The 22,949-nt window shown below is 43.4% G+C and overlaps 1 protein-coding gene across 1 annotated transcript; it reads left to right on the top strand.

The window, feature by feature from the left end:
• The first annotated feature begins 13,931 nt into the window (after positions 1-13,931).
• On the top strand, positions 13,932-15,201 carry LOC135558070 (serum amyloid A-5 protein-like). Its single transcript, XM_064991824.1, has 4 exons — positions 13,932-14,039; positions 14,155-14,260; positions 14,505-14,643; positions 14,852-15,201. Exons 2-4 carry the CDS (start codon positions 14,173-14,175, stop codon positions 14,988-14,990), a joined length of 366 nt encoding a protein of 121 aa, XP_064847896.1. The 5' UTR covers positions 13,932-14,039; positions 14,155-14,172; the 3' UTR covers positions 14,991-15,201.
• Positions 15,202-22,949: the final 7,748 nt, after the last annotated feature.

The raw sequence follows: 22,949 nt of genomic DNA, 5'->3' as shown, positions 1-22,949 counted from the left end.
AGTTTGAGTCCATAAGGAGAACAATCTATGTCTTGTGTATGTCCTCAGTGGTTGTGGGGGAGTTGTCAGGAGGGCTATCAGGGTGGCTGACAGTGGGGGTGCTCAGAGGGGGCTTGGGGTTCTTCATTTGTCTGTTCCACTGTGATGTCGATGCGGTCAGGGGTGGACTGTTCCTGCTGTGGTGTCAAGACTTTTGTTGGGAGCTGAGGTTGGTTGTTCTGCCTGCTTCCCTGCGGGGGTGGCCACGTCTCTAGTTTTTTAAATTTTACCTTTATTGTACTAGGCAAGTCAGTTAAGAACAAATTCTTATTTTCAATGACGGCCTAGGAACTGCCTGTTCAGGGGCAGAACAACAGATTTGTACCTTGTCAGCTCAGGGATTCGAACTTGCAACCTTTCGGTTACTAGTCCAACGCTCTAACCACTAGGCTACCCTGCTATTCTCTGTCACACGACATCCCCTCACCCTCTCCTCCAGTAGTCTGATCCTCCCCTCTAGTGCTCGGTTCTTCTCCTGCTCCTGCTTTTTCTCCTGTTGATGTTGTCTCAGAGTGCAGATATATCTCTCTCCTCCTCCAGCTCTCCAGGTCTGGATAAGGGGGTGTTGTTGTGCTGGACTGTTGTCTGGGTCTGTGCTGACTGGAGTGTAATCACCTGTTGTTGCAGCTCCACCTAACTTACCTCCAGCTGGGTGAATTTATTCTAAAACAAACATGTAGTTTGCTTGTAGTATCTGCTTACCTTGTAGAATCTGGTTGATTCTCTGAGGTCTTTGCACAGCAATCCTTATTAATGTTCACTCCACAGGTCACATTGCCTTATCAAGACCATCCGATCAGAGGGATACTTTGGCATGTACAGAGGTAGGACAAAATGTGTGTGTGTGTGTGTGTGTTTGAGCATGTTCTTTGTTTTTGACTCTGTGTCTCTCTATTTCTTTGGCCATTAGGTGCTGCTGTGAAACTGACTCTGGTCACTCCAGAGAAGGACATCAACCTAGCTGCCATTGACTTCCTTAGCCAACACCTGTCCAAGGATGGGTGAGTAGTGCTCAGAGGCCTCTTTCAAACACCTACCTGTCAAATACAATCATACACCAGTCGTAACTGACTGGTACACCAACCTCGAGCCCACTCTGATCTCTTTGAATAGATGTACTTGAAAGGTGTAGTGTATACTATATCAGCTTTAACTAACTTCTTGTTTGGATTTGATATACATATCACAAATAGGATTCTAATAATATCTTCACCATGTGCTGGGATCTAGTGGTAATACATTAGAGGTATAAATATTTTGTAAACATACAGCATGGATGATAGGACCGATCCCATAGGCCCCTGCAGCATTATCCGCATGACATACCTGGGCTATCTTTAGCGTCCCCCAACATTTCCATGGGGACCAAGAACATGGCTGATAAATTATTGAGTGACCAGCGCTCGTGAATTATTAACATGTTTCTAAGACTGTGTGTGTGTGTGTGTGTGTGTGTGTGTGTGTGCGTGTGTGTGTGTGTGTGTGCGTGTGTGCGTGTGTGTGTGTATGTTTATGTATGTTTCTCCATATGTATCATTAATGTTATGTTTATTGCTTTATGCATGTTTATGGTCATGTCCTTTGCATGTAGAAACAGGGAGTTTTAAGTTGTATGCATGTTGTTTAATGTATGTAAAACACTTGAGATAGCACCAGACCATCCAAAGAAATTAGCAAAGTCATTAAACTAAAATAATTATGACATTTGTTTTCTCTCTCAGTCAGAAGCTCACCCTGCTGAGGGAGATGCTGGTGGGTTGTGGTGCTGGTCCAGACAGCTGATGTTCTAAAAGAGCTGCACAATCTGGATCCCTACAAATCAGCTGGGCTAGACAATCTGGACCCTCTCTTCCTAAAATTATCTGACTCCATTGTTGTTACCCCTATTCGTAGTCAGTTCAACCTCTCTTTCATATGGTCTGAGATTCCTAAAGATTGGAAAGCGGCCGTGGTCATCTCCCTCTTCAAAAGGGGCAGACACTCTAGACCCAAACTGTTACAGACCTATATCCATCCTGCCCTGCCTTTCTAAAGTTTTTGAAAGCCAAGTGAACAAACAGTTCAACAACCATTACGAATTCCACCGTACCTTCTCCGCTATGCAATCTGGTTTCCGAGCTGGTCACGGGTGCACCTCAGTCACGCTCAAGGTCCAAAACGATATCATAACTGCCATCGATAAAAGACTACTGTGCAGCCATCTTTATCTGCCTGGCCAAGGCTTTTGATTGTGTCAATCATCGTATTCCTATCGGCAGACTCAACAGCCTTGGTTTCTCTAATGACTGCCTCGCCTGGTTCACTAACTACTTCTCAGATAGAGCTCAGTTTGTCAAATTGGAGGGACTTTTGTCTGGACCTCTGACAGTCTCTATGGGGGTGCCACAGGGTTCAATTCTAGGGTCGACTCTTTTCTCTGTATATATCAATGATGTTGATATATATGACAACACCATTCTGTATACATCTCGCCCTTCTTTGGACACTGTGTTAACAAACCTCCAAACGAGCTTCAACGCCATACAACACTCCTTCCGTGACCACCAACTGCTCTTAAATGCTAATAAAACTAAATGCATGCTCTTCAACTGATCGCTGCCCGACTAGCATCACTACTCTGGATGGTTCTGACTTGTGGACAACTAGAATATGTGGACAACTATAAATACCTAGGTGTCTGGCTAGACCGTAAACTCTCCCTCCAGACTCACATTAAACATCTCCAATCCAAAGTTAAATCTAGAATCGGCTTCCTATTTTGCAACAAAGCCTCCTTCACTCATGCTGCCAAACATACCCTCATAAAACTGACCATCCTACCGATCCTTGACTTCGGCGATGTCATTTACAAAATAGCCTCCAACACTTTACTCAGCAAATTGGATGCAGTCTATCACAGTGCCATCCGTTTTGTCACCAAAGGCCCATATACTACCACAACTGCGACCTGTATGCTCTCGTTGGCTGGCCCTCGCTACATATTCGTCACCAGACCCATTGGCTCCAGGTCATCTATAAGTCTTTGTTAGGTAAAGCTCTACCTTATCTCAGCTCACTGGTCACCATAGCAACACTCACCCGTAGCACGCGCTCCAGCAGGTATATTTCACTGGTCATGTCACGCCCTGACCTGACCGTAGATTGCTTTGTATGTTTCTATTTTTATTTTGGTCAGGGTGTGATGTGGGTGGGTATTCTATGTTGTAGGTCTAGGTGTTGTGTTTCTATGTTTAGGCCTGGTATGGTTTCCAATCAGAAGCAGCTGGTTATTGTTGTCTCTGATTGAGAACCATACTTAGGCAGCCTGTTTTCCCACTATGGGTGTGGGTAGTTGTTTTCTGTCTTTGTGTGTCTGCACCAGACAGAACTGTTTTGTTTGTTCCGCTTTGTTGTTTTTTTGTTCTAGTGTTCAGTTTCTTTATTAAATTTACCATGAACATGTACCATGCTGCACCTTGGTCCTCTCCTTCCAACAGCCGTTACAGAACTACCCACCACAACCGGACCAAGCAGCGTGGTAACCAGGAGCAGAGGGTTCTGGACTCCTGGACATAGGAGGAGATTTTGGACGGTAAGGGACCCTGGGCACAGGCTGGGGAATATTGCCTCCCCAGGGAGGAGCTGGAGGCAGCTAAAGCCGAGCGGTGGTGTTATGAGGAGTTAGCACGGCAGAGCAACAGGGACGAGAGGCAGCCCCAAAAATGTATTGGAGGGGGCACACGGGGAGTGTGGCTAAGTCAGGTAGGAGACCTGAGCCAACTCCCCATGCTTACCGTGGCGAGAGGTGGACCGGGCAGGCACCGTGTTATGCCGTGAGGCACACGGTGTCCCCAGTGCGCAGGCATAGCCCGGTGCGCTACATCGCAGCTCCTCGTATCGGCCGGGCTAGAGTGGGCATCAAGCCAGGAGCAATGAAGCCGGCTCAGTGCATCTGGTCTCCAGTGCGTCTCCTCGGCCTGGGTTATATGGCACCAGCCTTAGGCACGGTGTCCCCGGTTTGCCAGCACAGCCCAGTGCGATCTCTTCCACCCCGCTGCACTGGCCGGGCTACGGGGAGTATCCAGCCAGAACAGGTTGTGCAGGCTCGGTGCTCGAGACCTCCAGTGCGCCTCCACGGTCCGGTCCATCCGGTGCCTCCTCCAGCACCAGGCTGTCTCTCCGCCTCCTCCCTCCAGGTGCTCCCGCCTGTCCAGCGCTTCCAGAGTCTTCCTCCTGTCCAGCGCTTCCAGAGTCTCCCTCCTGTCCGGCGCTGCCAGAACCGCCCGTCAATCTGGAGCTGCCAGAGCCGCCCGTCTGTCCGGCGCTGCCAGAGCCGCCCGTCAGTCAGGAGCTGCCAGAGCCGTCCATCAGTCAGGAGCTGCCAGAGCCGCCCGTCTGTCAGGAGCTGCCATAGCCGCCCCTCAGTCCGTCAGGAGCTGCCTGAGCCGCCCATCAGTCAGGAGCTGCCAGAGCCACCCGTCAGTCAGGAGCTGCCAGAGCCACCTGTCAGTCAGGAGCTGCCAGAGTCGCCCGTCAGTCAGGAGCTGTCAGAGTCGCCCTTCACTCCGGCGCTGCCGGAGTCTCCCGTCTATTCGGGGCCTGATGCAAGGGTCCCCAGGCCGAGATCGGCGGCGAGGGTCGCCTGTCCAAAGGCGCCACTTAAGTGGGCCAAGACTATGGTGGAGTGGGGTCCACGTCCCGCGCCAGAGCCGCCACCGCGGACAGGTGCCCACCCAGACCCTTCCCTATGCGTTTAGGTTTTGCGGCCGTTGTAGGTCTAGGTGTTGTGTTTTTATGTTTAGGCCTGGTATGGTTCCCAATCAGAAGCAGCTGGTTATCATTGTCTCTGATTGAGAACCATACTTAGGCAGCCTGTTTTCCCAATATGGGTGTGGGTAGTTGTTTTCTGTCTTTGTGTGTCTGCACCAGAGAGAACTGTTTTGTTTGTTCCGCTTTGTTGTTTTTTTGTTCTAGTATTCAGTTTCTTTATTAAATTTACCATGAACATGTACCACGCTGCACCTTGGTCCTCTCCTACCCACAGCCGTTACAGGTCATCCCCAAAGCCAACACCCTCAGTGGCCGCCTTTCCTTCCAGTTCTCTGCTGTCAATGACTGGAACAAATGACAAAAATGACTTATCTCCCTCACAAACTTTAAGAGTCAGCTGTAGGAGCAGCTTACTGATCGCTGCAGCTGTCCACAGCCCATCTGTAAAAAGCCCATCCAACCAACTACCTACCTCATCCCATATCTGTATTTGTTTTTCTGCTATTTTGCACATCAGTATTTCTACTTGCACATCTTCATCTGCACTCCAGTGTAATTGCTAAATTGTAATTACTTCGCTACTGTTGGCATATTTATTGCCTTACTTCCTTACTTCATTTGCACACACTGTATACAGATCTTTCCATTGCGTTATTGACTGTACCTTTGTTTATCCCATGTGTAACTCTGTGTTGTTGTTTTTGTTGCACTGCTTTGCTTTATCTTGGCCAGGTCGCAATTGTAAATGAGAACTTGTTCTCAACTGGCCTACCTGGTTAAATAAAGGTGAAATGAAAAATAAAATATAAAAAACATGTCAGGTAAACTCAGCTGGGGTATCAGCCTCAGACAGCTTTCTACTACCATCTTGTGGCTCAACAGTTGTGTGTCATGCCTGGGTGTTTGAACTCTTCTGAAACACAGTCACACAGTCTCTCCATCTCTTTGTCTCTCCATCTCTTTGTCTCGCCATCTCTCTGTCTCTCCATCTCTTTCTCTCCATCTCTCTGTCTCTCCATATCTCTATCTCTTTGTCTCTCCATCTCTTTGTCTCTCCATCTCTTTGTCTCTCCATCTCTCTGTCTCTCCATCTCTCTGTCTCTTTGTCTCTCCATCTCTCTGTCTCTCCATCTCTCTGTCTCTTTGTCTCTCCATCTATTTGTCTCTCCATCTCTTTGTCTCTCCATCTCTCTATCTCTTTGTCTCTCCATCTCTTTGTCTCTCCATCTCTTTGTCTCTCCATCTCTCTGTCTGTCCATCTCTGTCTGTCCATCTCTTTGTCTCTCCATCTCTGTCTCTCCATCTCTTTGTCTCTCCATCTCTCTGTCTGTCCATCTCTTTGTCTCTCCATCTCTTTGTCTCTCCATCTCTCTGTCTGTCCATCTCTGTCTGTCCATCTCTTTGTCTCTCCATCTCTGTCTCTCCATCTCTTTGTCTCTCCATCTCTCTGTCTGTCCATCTCTTTGTCTCTCCATCTCTTTGTCTCTCCATCTCTGTCTCTCCATCTCTTTGTATCTCCATCTCTCACTCTCCATCTCTTTGTCTCTCCATCTCTCTGTCTCCATCTCTTTGTCTCTCCATCTCTCTGTGTCTCCATCTCTTTATCTCTCCATCTCTCTGTGTCTCCATCTCTCTGTCTCTCCATCTCTCTGTCTCCCATCTCTCTGTGTCTCCATCTCTTTGTCTCTCCATCTCTTTGTCTCTCCATCTCTCTGTGTCTCCTTCTCTTTTTGTATCAATGTAAATTTGTTATTTTATTGCTTGACCACATTTGTGACTCTTCCTTGTGTTCCTGTGATTCCCCAAATGTATTTTTGTTTGCCAACTTTTCCTGCTGCATTCTTGCATCTCTGTCCCTGGTTGATGATGTCACACTGATTATAATGCCGGTGTTGTGTGTGTTATGACACATGTAGAGGCTCAGAGGAAGCTGATGTTCCAGGCTGCAGGTGGGGCCCCTGGGGGTCCAGTGGAGTTGAGGTCCCATACAGCAATGCAGCTCACCCGGGAGATGGTAAGGACATCTCCATACAGCAATGCAGCTTACCTGTGGATGGTAAGGACAGTCATGTGTGTTTATACAGGTTTGAGTGTTTATACAGTTGTAAGGTTTTTCCGTGCATCGGCAAGACAGAACAGCTGCCTCCGTTAAGACAAGGAGTGGAGGTCTGTGTCTATTTGTCAATAACAGCTGGTGAGCAAAATCAAAAATGAAGGAAGTCTCGAGGTCTTGCTCACCTGAGGTAGAGTATCTCATGATAAGCTGTAGATCACACTATTTACCAAGAGAGTTTTCATCTATATTTTTCGTAGCTGTCTATTTACCACCACAAACCAATGCTGGCACTAAGACCGCACTCAACGAGCTGTGTAAAGCCATAAGCAAACAAGAAAATGCTCATCCAGAGGTGGCTCTCCTAGTGGCTGAGGACTTTAATGCAGAGACATAAATCCGTTTTACCTGTTACATGTGCAAAAAGAGGGAAAAAACTCTAGACTACCTTTCCTCCAAAAACAGAGATGCGTACAAATCTTTCCCTCGCACTCCATTTGGCAAATCTGACCATAATTCTATCCTTCTGATTCCAAGCAAAAACTAAAGCAGGAAGTACCAGTGACTTGCTCAATACGGAGGTGGTCAGATGACGCAGATGCTAAGCTACAGGACTGTTTTGTTAGCACAGACTGGAATATGTTCCGGGACTCATCCGATTTCATTGAGGAGTATACCACATCAGTCACTGGCTTCATCAATAAGTGCTGTCACGCCCTGACCTTAGAGATCCTTTTTATGCGTCTATTTGGGTTGGTCAGGTTGTGATTTGGGGTGGATATTCTATGTTCTATTATTTGTATTTCTATGTTTTCGCCGGGTAGGGTTCTCAGTCAGGGACAGCTGTCTATCGTTGTCTCTGATTGAGAACCATACTTAGGTACCCTTTTCCCACCAGTCTTTGTGGGAAGTTGACTTTGCTTATGGCACATAGCCTTTAGCTTCACGGTTTGTTTTGTAGTGTTTATTGTTTTGTTCGGCGTCTTTTCTAAATAAAAGAATATGTACCCTCACCACGCTGCACCTTGGTCCAGTTCTTTTAACAGCTGTGACAAGTGCATCAATGACGTTGTCCCCGCAGTGACCGTACGTATATACCCCAACCAGAAGCCATGAATTGCAGGCAACATCCGCACTGAGCTAAAGGGTAGAGCTGTCGCTTTCAAGGAGCGGGACTCTAACCCAGACGCTTATAAGAAATCCTGCTATGCCCTCAGGTGAACCATCAAACAGGCAAAGTGTAAATACAGGACTAAGATTGAATCCTACTACACAGGCTCCAATGGTCGTCGGATGTGGCAAGGCTTGTAAACTATTACAGACTACAAAGGGAAACCAAGCCGCGAGCTGCCCAGTGACACAAGCCTACCAGACAAACTAAATTACTTCTATGTGCGCTTTGAGGCAAGCAACACTGAAACATGGATGAGAGCACCAGCTGTACCAGACAACTGTGTGATCACGCTCACCGCAGTCGATGTAAGAACTTTAAAAAAAAATGTTTAAAAAAATGTGAACCCCCTTTTTCTTCCCAATTTTGATCTTGTCTCATCGCTGCAACTACCCAGCAGGCTCAGGAGGCAAAGGTCGAGTCCCACATCCTCCGAAACATGACCCACCAAACCTCGCTTCTTACCTTCTTATGGGCGTCCCACCTGGCCAACATCCGATGAAATTGCAGAGCGCAAAATTCAAACTACAGAATTATAAATATTTAACTTTCATAAAATCACAAGTGTAATACATCAAAATAAACCAGGCAGGTGCGCCACGAAAGTCAGAAATAGCGATATAATAAATTCCTTCGCTTTGATGATCTTCTTCTGTTGGCACTCCAAAAGGTCCCAGAATCAGAAATGGTTCTTTTGTTCGGTAATGTCCTTCTTTATATCCATAAAACTCAGTTTAGCTGGCACGCTTCAGTCAATAATCCACCCAGGTTCCCTCCATCAATGCATTCAAAATGAATCCCAAACGTTACTAATAAACTTTTCCAACCAAGTCAAACAATGTTTACAATCAAACCTTAGGTACCCTAATATGTAAATAAACGATCAAACGGACTCTAGGAAGAAAAGAAAAGACGACGAAAAAGAATCAAAATGTATTAAATGTTTTTGGAAAAGGTCAATTGATTCAAGACATCCTGTATGACAGTAGGTCTGACTGATCACAGTTGAAAATAGTGATGCACAAACTAATCTTGCACTTGGTTCTGAAGCCTAACTCTATGATATAACTATGATATATATAAGCACTCATTGTCCAGTGGATGAGATGTTACTATCCGTTGTGCAAGCACTTCCAAGAGTTAATAAACAGTGAACGTGGTGAAATTTGGGGAGCGCATCGTCAGTAGTGTACCTTTGGTTCCTAGGGTGTTTCGGCCTTTCACACTATACACCCTCCCCAAAGGCGGCCAGCGACAGGGTGATCAATCCTACGCTTGCGTCCCATTCCCAATTAGTCATAGGAGTTGCCTTGTTGTTGATAGCCAACATCCCATGGGACTATGCATGGCAGGGGCGTCCTCCTCCCTGAGTCAAGCATTGTTGACCGCATACCTCCTGGCCCTCTCACTTCGGGGCCCAGCTGGGGTCTTTCCTCTTCATCCAGAGCCACTGACTGCTGCCTTCTGCCGCCTCTGATACAGCTTTGATTGCCGAACGCTGGCTCTGCCGAACGCTGGCTCTGGCCCTTAATATATATAATTGTATTTTGTTCAGTGTAGGCCTCTACTTGAATGCATATTCTACACGCTACCTCTATCCTAAATGTTACCTTTATGTTCAGTGGGAATGAATCACATGACTACTATACAGTTGTTAGTGAATGTTGCACTAATATGTCACAATGACAATGTTACAATGAATATTGCACTAAAGTACAAGTTCAAATGTTACAATAAAGTTACAATATTAATGTTTCAATAGATGTTGCACTAAAGTAACAATGTTACAATGTATGTTGAAATATGTTGATGGTTGTTGTCTTTTTGTCTTTGCTCTCAGTATTCATATCGTGTTCTATAGGTTTTTGATATGTAAAATAGTTACACTAGAATGTGTTGGGGCATTCTAGAGGCAATGCTGGGGACTGCCAGTGACAGAGGTTTAAATGTGTCAATAACTGGGTTGGGATTTATAAGAACTTTGAGAACTGCATAGGAGAAATATGATAATTTAGTATACTAACATTATCCCACCGGTCACAATTGTGACCGACCATAAAACACACTTTTTCACCTACTTTTCCACTTCGCTATATTAACTCAATATTTTATGTAACAAAACCATCAGTTTAAAATGTGGTGGAAACCAATTGTACATTTAAGTCTCTGACTTGTGGTCAGACTCGCTCGTGCAGAACCACCTATGCTTGCGCCTGATTTCAATGCTAATTTGAATGTCATTGAGAAAACAGAGAAGTGTCCATTTTTTTTCTCAAACATCCTTTCTGAATTTAAAAGTAACCTTCAAAGTAATCATTTAGTTTTTCAAAAGTATCTGTAATCTGATTACGATATTTTTGCTGCTAACGAAATGGATTACAGTTACAGTTTTTTTGTAATCCTTTACATGTAACGGATTAGATGTAATTCATTACTCCCCAACCCCGCCATTCGTGTACAAGGGGGTCTATCTAGGGATCTATATCTATGATCACCAATGTGTCATTTGTACAGTTCTTAAATATACTGTATAACCATATGGATATACATATATTTGTCACATTTGACTATAAAACATTGCAGTGGTACTGTTTTCTCTGAGTGAGGTGGATTTATGGCATTTTGCAACAGAATATGATAGTCTCTTTGAAATGAAACCATCTAATGATAGATTTCAAACAAATACACGTCTGTCATTTAATAACCATGCCCCGATATGGAAAAACACATCTGTCTTTATTTCATGCCAACTGTCTATTTGGGGCTCCGGTTTGTTTTGGACAGGACAATAGTAACACTGTCAAAAACAGGATGTGATGCTGAGGAAATTCCGAAGTTTCATTTCCAGTCAGAACTGTTAGTCAGGAAAGGAGAACTGGCATCTCAGCTGGCTTTCACTGCCAACAAAACATTACTGTGCTGCAAGTTTATAATGTTCAACTAAAACTGAAACTAAAATATTAATCATGAAAAAAATGAATACTCATACACATGAAATGACATACATTTATACTGACTACACACACTCATGAAACACTGCTGCTACTCTATTCATCATATTTACTGATGCCCAGTCACCTTACCCTTATACATATCTACCTCAATCGATCCACTATCCCTGCACATTGTAAATATGGTACTGGAACTGACCCTGTATATAGCATGCTTTATCATCTTTTTATTTCCATATCTCGTGGGTTTTTGTTCTCCCTTGATTAATGCATTGTTAAGGTTAGAGCTCAAATTCTTATTTACAATGACAGCCTACCCCAGCCAAACCCAGATAACGCTGGGCCTATGGTGCACCGCCCTATTGGACTCCCAATCACAGCCGGATGTGATGCAGCCTGGATTCAAACCAGGGACTGCAGTGATGCCTCTTGCACTGAGATGCAGTGTCCAAACTGTACTTATGTATGTGACATTAAAACTTGAAACTGAAACTTGAAATAAAGAAATTAACAGACCTATTTGAAAAACTAAAAGTATTCTGAAACGTGGAATGACTCCAATGTAAAATTGGAGTCATGAGAAGGGCTAACCTATGACCTGACCCATCACCTTATATGTTACTGCCCCCCAGTTATGACATCCCAAAAAACACACAACAACCCATATTTCTTCTAGCCTCCCACAAATGCTTCATGCTCTTAACACTAAAACTGAAACAAAATAATATAAAAATGAAATATAAATATTTTTTATACAACTTAAACTAAATAAAGTTATGTAAAAACGAACAGAAATAAAAACAAATATAAAAACACATAACCTTGCTGTTCTGTCTCCACACTGACATGTCATTATACCAACATGACGTCATCATGGCCATAAAAGTTTAAAACTAGTTTACATTTTTTCTTTTTTTGTTACCTTTCAAAATGGTCATATTTGGCGACACTTTACATTAAGGTACTATGTTAAGTGTGTTTTAAGTACATGTAACTGCCAAAATAAAGGAAACACTTGAATAAATGATGGATACAAAGTATATTGAAAGCAGGTTCTTCCACACAGGTGTGGTTCCTGAGTTAATTAAACAATGAACATCCCATCATGCTTAGGGTCATGTATAAAAATGCTGGGCAGGCCATTATTTTTGCTATCATGGCTATGCCCCGTAGGATGACATTGCACCCATCCACAGTGGTCATTGATCTGGTTGGCTGAGCCATATACCATGGCTGTTTAAGTGACCAGATCTCAACCCAATTGAACACTTATGGGAGATTCTGGAGCAGCGCCTGAGACAGTGTTTTCCACCAAAAAACAATGATTTCCAATTGAGGACTAAAACTGAATAGGACAGTACAGTAAAGCATTAAAATCTGTATATTTTTTCTGATGTGTTGTTGCTGACTAGAAGAGGCAATGTTAGTTCTCCATTCTCAAGAGTCCAGACAGGGGTTATATCCAGAAACTGGTAGGCCTCACTAGATGCTAAGAGGGCTATGTACTTTAAAATATCCATATACATTTTTGTTGTTGTTGCAGTATGCCCCATAAAAGCTCCCTGGTCTTTGTTATTTAATCTTTGTTTGAAATTCACTGCTTGACTAAGAGACCTTACAGATAATTGTATGTGTATGGTACAGAGATTAAGTAGTCATTCAAAAATCATGTCAAACACTACTGTTGCACACAGAATAAGTCGATGGAACTTATTATGTGACTTGTTAAGCACATTTTTACTCCTGAACACATTTAGGCTTGCCATAACAAAGGGATTGAATACTTAGTGACTCAAGACAATTCAGATTTTCATTTTGAATTAATTTGTAGAAGTTTCTAAAACCCAAATTCCATGTTGACATGATGGGGTATTTTGTGTAGGCCAGTGACATAACATCTTTAATTGAAACATTTTACATTCAGGCTGTAACACAAAAGAATGTGGAAAAAGTAAATGGAGGTGAATACTTTGTGAAGGTACTGCACATGTCGACAGCAGAGGGAGCACGTCCCATCCACATCGACGGGGCCGCAGTGGAGAAGGTGAAAAGCTTCAAGTTCCCCTGCTCAACAGCACTTCTTCAATCTTAGGAGGCTAAAGAAATCCAGCTCGGCCCCTAAGATCCTCACAAACTTTTACAGATGCACCATTGAGAGCATCCTGTCACTGTCTGGTTCGGCAACTGCACCACCCGCAACCGCAGGGCTCTCCAGAGGGTGGAGGGCTCTCAAGATTGCTTGTCGTAATATTGATATGTTTCTTAATTCCATTCTTTTACATTTAGATCTGTGTATATTGCTGTAAATTGTTAGATATTACTGCAATGCTGGAGCTAAGAACACAAGTATTTTGCTACACCCGCAATAGCACCTGCTAAATATGTGTATGCGACCAATAAAATGTGATTTGATTTGTAAACAAGCGTAATTGTGACCAGTAGTAGGATAAAAAGATAGATACTAATGGTAATGGAAATCAATAATCAATGAACAGCAACATAGGTGTGAGGGGGAGCAGTGATTGTGTCAACCGTAAGATACATTTGCAATCAGTACGTTGTGGACATGTAAAGTGCTTTTCATGTCTATGTCTATTAAATACCTGTATTCTACCCTACTATAGTAGTCTATAATGAATCATACCATCAGGAATCATTCTCTCATATTAGGTGAGAGGCAAACGTTTGGAACCTCATCCATCATGACAATTACGACATTAAAAGCAGAAAAACAAACTTCATTGCCCCCATTAGTCTTATTAATGCTGACACATCCCATTTGATATCTTGGTTTTTAAAGCAGTAGGCCGAGTTACACAATTGAGGAGTATCCTCCTTATTGCCCAAGACTTCAGAGCAGGTAATCTAATTTTGTAATGACCTCATCTTGTGTAGCGGACAGACATTTCTGAGTGTAATAATTCGGGAGGACGAAGTTCGGGAATTCCAGCTTTTGCAAAACTAAACTCCTCCTTGTTCTGAGTGGAATATAAGAACAAGCTGCGGACCATAAACCAACACAAAACACAAGGGAGATCAAACTGCCTGATTGACTAACTAACTAAGGAGCTGAAAGGTAAGAGATAACTCTGTTATATGAGGCGGTCACAGTTTAAATGTAATAAATTATCTGTAAATATGTTAGCAATTCATATAGTAGCCTACGTTCTCTCTCTCCATGTTTCTTTTAGTCTGTCACATCTGCAAGTATGAAGCTGCTTCTAGCTGGACTTGTTCTGACCCTTATTGTGGGGGCTCAAGCTCAGTGGTACCACTTCCCTGGTGAAGCTGCTCGAGGTCCGTTTATACACTTTAATCATTATTTCTTCATTGTTGACAGAAATAGATACACAAATCAAGAGTAACAAATCATTCAAGAATAACAAATCATTCAAGAGTAACTAATCATTCAAGAGAAACAATGTACTGTATTCGAGGACTCCTTTAAAGTCATTGTTGTTTCTTGAGGCTAGTGGTTTGAAATGTTGCAAAGTTCCTTGTAAGTGTCAAACTCAACATCCGTGTCCACCTGACCCTGCAGGTGCTAGAGACATGTGGCGTGCATATGGCGACATGAAGGACGCCAACTGGAAAAACTCAGACAAGTACTTCCACGCTCGGGGCAACTATGATGCTGCCAGGAGAGGACCAGGGGGCAGGTGGGCAGCAACAGTCATCAGGTGGGTGATTCTCAAATATCTGAGAGACGCTTATAATGTGGTTCAGTTGCTCATCAAATTATCTGATCAAAACTTTCTCCATTTAGTTCTTTATGCCACATTTTGTAAAAAAATAAATAAATAAAAATGTCTGGTCAGAAAGACAATTTGACAATTATTGGTTCACTGTGGTTGTTGTGTGACTTATGTAATATTTCTCCTCTCTCAGTGATGGCCGGGAGATGGTTCAGGGTTCCAGTGGTCGAGGACATGAGGACTCAGCAGCTGACCAGGAGGCTAACCGCTGGGGACGTAATGGAGGGGACCCCAACCGATTCAGACCCCAAGGACTCCCCAAGAACTACTGAACCTAAAAAAAGGTGGTTACTAGCCAAACTGAAAGGACAACAATCCAAACAACTACACTGCACTCAATTACTGCTTTTGGTTAAAAAAATGTCATATTCTCAAAAATGATTTTGCCCAAATGTTCTGATAATAGACAAGAACATGGTACTGAAACTTAGTATACAATGTATTTCAAAAGTGTTGCAAAAATAAAGTGATTACGCAACTAGAGACTGAATCTCTTTCTGTAATCAGTATGATACGACTGGGAAGGTTGGAAAGAAATGTTCAAATCCTGAAATGTATACTCAAATGATCTGGGGTTGACATTTTCTCAGCTCTCAACTGGCAACGGGTCAGCCCTTTACAACTAGTAACTGGGACATTTGGACAGTGGGTCAGCCGTACATAGTACATGTTTTTCATAGGATAGACATAGAAGAAGCTGAGAAAAACATAGGATACATAGAAGAAGCTGAGAGTATTGCAGGTGACACAGTGATGTGAACTTTGAGGGTGCAACAACAATTCTAAGCCAATAGAGGTTGTGCATTTATTTGCCTCTGCTCATCACTAAGCTCCCTCCCTCTCGCCAACACAACACACACCGTGTCCTCCCCTTCTCACTTACAACCAATAGATGTTGGTTTAATTGACCACTGATCCACCAGGCCAATTTATTGAGTGTAATGATATAGCAGGGAATCCTGTTATTCGCGGGGCAGGGGATGTAAGGAGGCCTGCAGGTACCGTATAGGCTTGAACAGCTGGTCCATGAGGATGGTAGGTCAGTTCATCACAAATTGCAATTATAATATTGTTATCTGCCACGTCCATTTCAGTATAATTGTTAATCATTGAGGGTCACTGATGAAATCATTGTGAAAATAGAGACATGCTCTGGAACAAAGCTGGTGCCAGGCTATCCTTATGACATCACAAGAGAAGCATGGGGAGAGAGGCCAAAGGGGAGAGGATGGATGCCCCTGCTGTTAATGGAACATGACAGTTTGAATGAGGATTCGATTCAACATACTATGCAACTCTATGGAGACCGGAGGTTAGATGAGTAGGCTATGTATAATTTAACGTAGATAGATAATATGCATACAATTAGTATACAGTTAGGCTTTTGAACATAACCACTCATTATTACAGAATGCAGAATTACAGGCATACTGTAAAATATGCACAGACATACAAATGTAACACAGAGGAATTGTAACACAGAGGAATTGTAACACAGAGGAATTGTAACCCAGGTATATGGCTTTCCTAGGTTTTCAGTTTTTGTCACTCTTAATTTGAAAATATGAACTTTAGGGCTCAAAGTGATGTCAATAGCAATAGATATTGCAATATCAATATCATAGATTTCGCTATATCATGATACACTTCACCTGAAATGTGTAATGGTGAGCAACAGGGTTCAGCTTCACCAAGTAGAAATAAGTAGCCTCAGCAGTTGCACTCAGCATCTATGTGATGAGCCCTGAAATGCAGCTAGGAAAACATAAGTATCATGTCTTGATCCCCTGATCCCCAAATACATTTATGTGGAAGGTTCACCGGGTGAGCAATGATGTGTAGTTAATGGGTGAACAATGTTAAGTCAGGTTTACCTGACAATCATAACACTCAAATCTGAATGTGCAAGGCATAGTGTTATGTGGATGTATCTATTCATGATGTATTGACAAACTAGATGTGGTAAGTCTCTCCATTACCACATGTAATCCATTCCTGGCAATGAAAAATACATGAGCTCGTACTGTACATATACATGAAATCAGACATTGAGTAGACAGACCACTCCTGTGGCTTCTCTTAGGTACTATTCTATGACCAAGGTTTTTGCACAGCACAGAATATCATTTTATAAAGACAACAAAGTGAAATATTTGGTCAAATGTATGTTGTTACAAACCTGCAAAGAGAGGTGTGAGCTGACAGACTAGACCTCAAACAGATATACACCCATATCCGCTGTACCCGCACCCCACCATACCCCTGTCTGCGCATTATGCCCTGAATATATTCTACCATGCCCAGAAACCTGCTCCTCTTATTCTCTGTCCCCAATGCTCTAGGCGACCAGTTTTGATAGCCTTTAGCCGCACCCTCATACTACTCCTCTGTTCCGCGCGTGATGTGGAGGTAAACCCAGGCCCTGCATGTCCCCAGGCACCCTCATTTGTTGACTTCTGTGATCGAAAAAGCCTTGGTTTCATGCATGTCAACATCAGAAGCCTCCTCCCTAAGTTTGTTTTACTCACTGCTTTAGCACACTCTGCTAACCCTGATGTCCTTGCCGTGTCTGAGTCCTGGCTCAGGACGGCTACCAAAAATTCCGAGATTTCCATACCCAACTATAACATCTTCCGTCAAGATAGAACTGCCAAAGGGGGAGGAGTTGCAGTCTACTACAGAGATAGCCTGCAAAGTAATGTCATACTTTCCAGGTCCATATCCAAACAGTTCAAACTACTAATTTTGAAAATTACTCTCTCCAGAAATAAGTCTCTCACTGTTGCCGCCTGCTACCGACCCCCCTCAGCTCCCAGCTGTGGCTGGACACCATTTGTGAATTGATCGCCCCCCATCTAGCTTCAGAGTTTGTTCTTTTAGGTGACCTAAACTGGGATATGCTTAACACCCCGCAGTCCTACAATCTAAGCTAGATGCCCTCAATCTCACAAAAATCATCAAGGAACCCACCAGGTACAAACCTAACTCTGTAAACAAGGGCACCCTCATAGACGTCATCCTGACCAACTGGCCCTCCAAATACACCTCCGCTGTCTTCAACCAGGATCTCAGCGATCACTGCCTCATTGCCTGTATCCGCTATGGAGCCGCAGTCAAATGACCACCCCTCTTCACTGTCAAACGCTCCCTAAAACACTTCTGTGAGCAGGCCTTTCTAATCGACCTGGCCCGGGTATCCTGGAAGGACATTGACCTCATCCCGTCAGTTGAGGATGCCTGGTCATCCTTTAAAAGTAACTTCCTCACCATTTTAGATAAGCATGCTCCGTTCAAAAAATGCAGAACTAAGAACAGATACAGCCCTTGGTTCACTCCAGACCTGACTGCCCTCGACCAGCACAAAAACATCCTGTGGCGGACTGCAATAGCATCGAATAGTCCCCGCGATATGCAACTGTTCAGGGAAGTCAGGAACCAATACACGCAGTCAGTCAGGAAAGCTAAGGCCAGCTTCTTCAGGCAGAAGTTTGCATCCTGTAGCTCCAACTCCAAAAAGTTCTGGGACACTATGAAGTCCATGGAGAACAAGAGCACCTCCTCTCAGCTGCCCACTGCACTGAGGCTAGGTAACACGGTCACCACCGATAAATCCATGATTATTGAAAACTTCAACAAGCATTTCTCAACGGCTGGCCATGCCTTCCGCCTGGCTACTCCAACCTCGGCCAACAGCTCCGCCCCCCCGCAGCTTCTCGCCCAAGCCCTTCCAGGTTCTCCTTTACCCAAATCCAGATAGCAGATGTTCTGAAAGAGCTGCAAAACCTGGACCCGTACAAATCAGCTGGGCTTGACAATCTGGACCCTCTATTTCTGAAACTATCCGCCGCCATTGTCGCAACCCCTATTACCAGCCTGTTCAACCTCTCTTTCATATTGTCTGAGATCCCCAAGAATTGGAAAGCTGCCGCAGTCTTCCCCCTCTTCAAAGGGGGAGACACCCTGGACCCAAACTGTTACAGACCTATATCCATCCTGCCCTGCCTATCTAAGGTCTTCGAAAGCCAAGTCAACAAACAGGTCACTGACCATCTCGAATCCCACCGTGCCTTCTCCGCTGTGCAATCTGGTTTCCGAGCCGGTCACGGGTGCACCTCAGCCACACTCAAGGTACTAAACGATATCATAACCGCCATCGATAAAAGACAGTACTGTGCAGCCGTCTCCATCGACCTTGCCAAGGCTTTCGACTCTGTCAATCACCATATTCTTATCGGCAGACTCAGTAGCCTCGGTTTTTCGGATGACTGCCTTGCCTGGTTCACCAATTACTTTGCAGACAGAGTTCAGTGTGTCAAATCGGAGGGCATGCTGTCCGGTCCTCTGGCAGTCTCTATGGGGGTGCCACAGGGTTCAATTCTCGGGCCGACTCTTTTCTCTGTATATATCAATGATGTTGCTCTTGCTGCGGGCGATTCCCTGATCCACCTCTACGCAGACGACACCATTCTATATACTTCCGGCCCGTCCTTGGACACTGTGCTATCTAACCTCCAAACGAGCTTCAATGCCATACAACATTCCTTCCGTGGCCTCCAACTGCTCTTAAACGCTAGTAAAACCAAATGCATGCTTTTCAACCGATCGCTGCCTGTACCCGCATGCCCGACGAGCATCACCACCCTGGATGGTTCCGACCTTGAATATGTGGACATCTATAAGTACCTAGGTGTCTGGCTAGACTGTAAACTCTCCTTCCAGATTCATATCAAACATCTCCAATCGAAAATCAAATCAAGAGTCTGTTTTCTATTCCGCAACAAAGCCTCCTTCACTCACGCCGCCAAACTTACCCTAGTAAAACTGACTATCCTACCGATCCTCGACTTCGGCGATGTCATCTACAAAATTGCTTCCAACACTCTACTCAGCAAACTGGATGCAGTTTATCACAGTGCCATCCGTTTTGTCACTAAAGCACCTTATACCACCCACCACTGCGACTTGTATGCTCTAGTCGGCTGGCCCTCGCTACATATTCGTCGCCAGACCCACTGGCTCCAGGTCATCTACAAGTCCATGCTAGGTAAAGCTCCGCCTTATCTCAGTTCACGCGCTCCAGCAGGTGTATCTCACTGATCATCCCTAAAGCCAACACCTCATTTGGCCGCCTTTCGTTCCAGTACTCTGCTGCCTGTGACTGGAACGAATTGCAAAAATCCCTGAAGTTGGAGACTTTTATCTCCCTCACCAACTTCAAACATGTGCTATCTGAGCAGCTAACCGATCGCTGCAGCTGTACATAGTCTATTGGTAAATAGCCCACCCATTTTCACCTACCTCATCCCCACACTGTTTTTATTTATTTACTTTTCTGCTCTTTTGCACACCAGTATCTCTACCTGTACATGACCATCTGATCATTTATCACTCCAGTGTTAATCTGCAAAATTGTAATTATTCGCCTACCTCCTCATGCCTTTTGCACACAATGTACAGTGCCTTGCGAAAGTATTCGGCCCCCTTGAACTTTGCGACCTTTTGCCACATTTCAGGCTTCAAACATAAAGATATAAAACTGTATTTTTTTGTGAAGAATCAACAACAAGTGGGACACAATCATGAAGTGGAACGACATTTATTGGATATTTCAAACTTTTTTAACAAATCAAAAACTGAAAAATTGGGCGTGCAAAATTATTCAGCCGCTTTACTTTCAGTGCAGCAAACTCTCTCCAGAAGTTCAGTGAGGATCTCTGAATGATCCAATGTTGACCTAAATGACTAATGATGATAAATACAATCCACATTTTTATCAAATGTTTTAAATTATGTTTTAGGTTGAATCTTGCACTAATTCCTCCACCATTATCCCTCTTTCTCATTCTTGTTTTTCTCTTTTGTTATTGTTGGTCAATGTCACCTTTTTGATACCTTCTCACCCTTCTCTCTTTCAATTCAATTCAATTCAATTCAATTAGCTTTATTGGCATGGGAAACATATGTTAACATTGCCAAAGCAAGTGAAGTAGATAATATACAAAAGTTAAATAAACAATAAAAATGAACAGTAAACATTACACTCACAGAAGTTCCAAAATAATAAAGACATTACAAATTTCATATCATGTATATATCCGGTGTTGTAACGATATGCAAATGGTTAAGGTCGGCCTACGGTGGCCTTTCTCAATAGCAAGGCTATGCTCACTGAGTCTGTACATTGTCAAAGCTTTCCTTAAGTTTGTGTCAGTCACAGTGGTCAGGTATTCTGCTACTGTGGACTCTCTGTTTAGGGTCAAATAGCATTCTAGTTTGCTCTGTTTTTTGGTTAATTCATTCCAATGTGTCAAGTAATTATCTTGTTGTTTTCTCATGATTTGGTTGGGTCTAATTGTGTTGCGTTCTGTGGGCTCTGTGGGGTCTGTTTCTGTTTGTGTACAGAGCCCCAGGACCAGCTTGCTTAGGGGACTCTTTTCCAGGTTCATCTCTCTGGAGGTGATGGATTTGTTATGGAGGGTTTGGGAATCGCTTCTTTTTAGGTGGTTGTAGAATTTAACAGCTCTTTTCTGGATTTTGATGATTAGTGGGTATCAGCCTAATTCTGCTCTGCATGCATTATTTGGTGTTCTAAGTTGTACACAGGATATTTTTGCAGAATTCTGCATGCAGTCTCAATTTGGTGTTTGTCCCATTTTGTGAATTATTGGTTGGTGAGTGCACCCCAGACCTCACAATCATAAAGGGCAATGGGTTCTATAACTGATTCAAGTATTTTTAGCCAGATGCTAATTGGTATGTCCTTTTATGTTCTTCTTGCCTTGTCTCTCAGATCGTTCACAGCTTTGTGGAAGTTACCTGTGGCGCTGATGTTTAGGCCAAGGTATGTGTAGTTTTTTGTGTGCTCTAGGGCAACGGTGTCTAGCTTCAATTTGTATTTGTGGTCCTGGTGACTGGACCTTTTTTGGAACACCATTATTTTGGTCTTACTGAGATTTACTGTCAGGGCCCAAGTCTGTCTGAATCTGTGCAGAAGATCTAGGTGCTGCTGTAGGCCCTCCTTGGTTGGTGACAAGCACCCGATCATCAGCAAACAGTGGACATTTGACTTCAGATTCTAGTAGTGTGAGGCCGGGTGCAGCAGACTGTTCTAGTGCCCTCGCCAATTCGTTGATATATATGTTTAAGAGGGTGTGGCTGCATCCCTGTCTCACCCCATGGCCCTGTGGGAAGAAATGTGTGTTTTTTGCCTATTTTAACCGCACACTTGTTGTTTGTGTTCATGGATTTTATAATTTGTATAACAGACTCTCATATCAAATTGAGTAAAAGGCTTTGTTGAAATCAACAAAGCATGAGAAGTTTTGTTTTGTTTGTTTGTCAATTAGGGTGTGCAGGGTGAATACGTGGTCTGTCGTACAATGATTTGGTAAAAAGCCAATTTGACATTTGCTCAGTACATTGTTTTCACTGAGGAAATGTACGTGTCTGCTGTTAATGACAATGCAGAGGATTTTCCCAAGGTTGCTGTTGACGCATATCCCACGGCGGCTATTGGCGTCAAATTTGTCTCCACTTTTGTGGATTGGGGTGATCAGTCCTTGGTTCCAAATATTGGGGAAGATGCCAGAGCTAAGGTTGATGATAAAGAGTTTTAGTATAACCAATTGGAATTTGTTGTCTGTATATTTTATCATTTCATTGAGGATACCATCAACACCACAGGCCTTTTTGGGTTGGAGAGTTTTTATTTTCATTCAAGGCAATTGGAGAATCCAGTGGGTTCTAAGATTTGTATTTGATCATGCATATATTTTTGCTGTTTGTTCTTTGTTTATAGAGCCAAAAAGATTGGAGAAGTGGTTTACCCATACATCTCCATTTTGGATAGATAATTCTTTGTGTTGTTGTTTGTTTAGTGTTTTCCAATTTTACCAGAAGGGGTTAGAGTCTATGGATTCTTCAATAACATTGAGCTGATTTCTGATGTGCTGTTCCTTCTTCTTCCATAGAGTATTTCTGTATTGTTTTAGTGATTCACCATAGTGAAGGCGTAGACTCAGGTTTTCTGGGTCTCTATGTTTTTGGATGGACAGGTTTCTCAATTTCTTTCTTAGGTTTTTGCATTCTTCATCAAACCATTTGTCTTTGTTGTTCATTGTCTTCAGTTTTCTATTTGAGATTTTTTAGATTTGATAGGGAAGCTGAGAGGTCAAATATACTCTTAAGATTTTCTACTGCCAAGTTTATACCTTCACTATTACAGTGGAACG

This window comes from Oncorhynchus masou, chromosome 2, assembly GCF_036934945.1.
Source record: "Oncorhynchus masou masou isolate Uvic2021 chromosome 2, UVic_Omas_1.1, whole genome shotgun sequence".
Lineage (NCBI taxonomy): Eukaryota > Metazoa > Chordata > Actinopteri > Salmoniformes > Salmonidae > Oncorhynchus > Oncorhynchus masou.
This window is presented reverse-complemented; position numbering and strand designations above follow the sequence as displayed.

Excerpts from the sequence above, each read along its gene's own strand:
- LOC135558070 (XM_064991824.1), top strand. The coding sequence starts at position 14,173 with ATGAAGCTGCTTCTAGCTGGACTTGTTCTGACCCTTATTGTGGGGGCT. Across the intron at positions 14,261-14,504 it reads CCCTGGTGAAGCTGCTCGAG|GTGCTAGAGACATGTGGCGT; the intron begins GTCCGTTTATAC and ends CTGACCCTGCAG. Across the intron at positions 14,644-14,851 it reads TGGGCAGCAACAGTCATCAG|TGATGGCCGGGAGATGGTTC; the intron begins GTGGGTGATTCT and ends CTCCTCTCTCAG.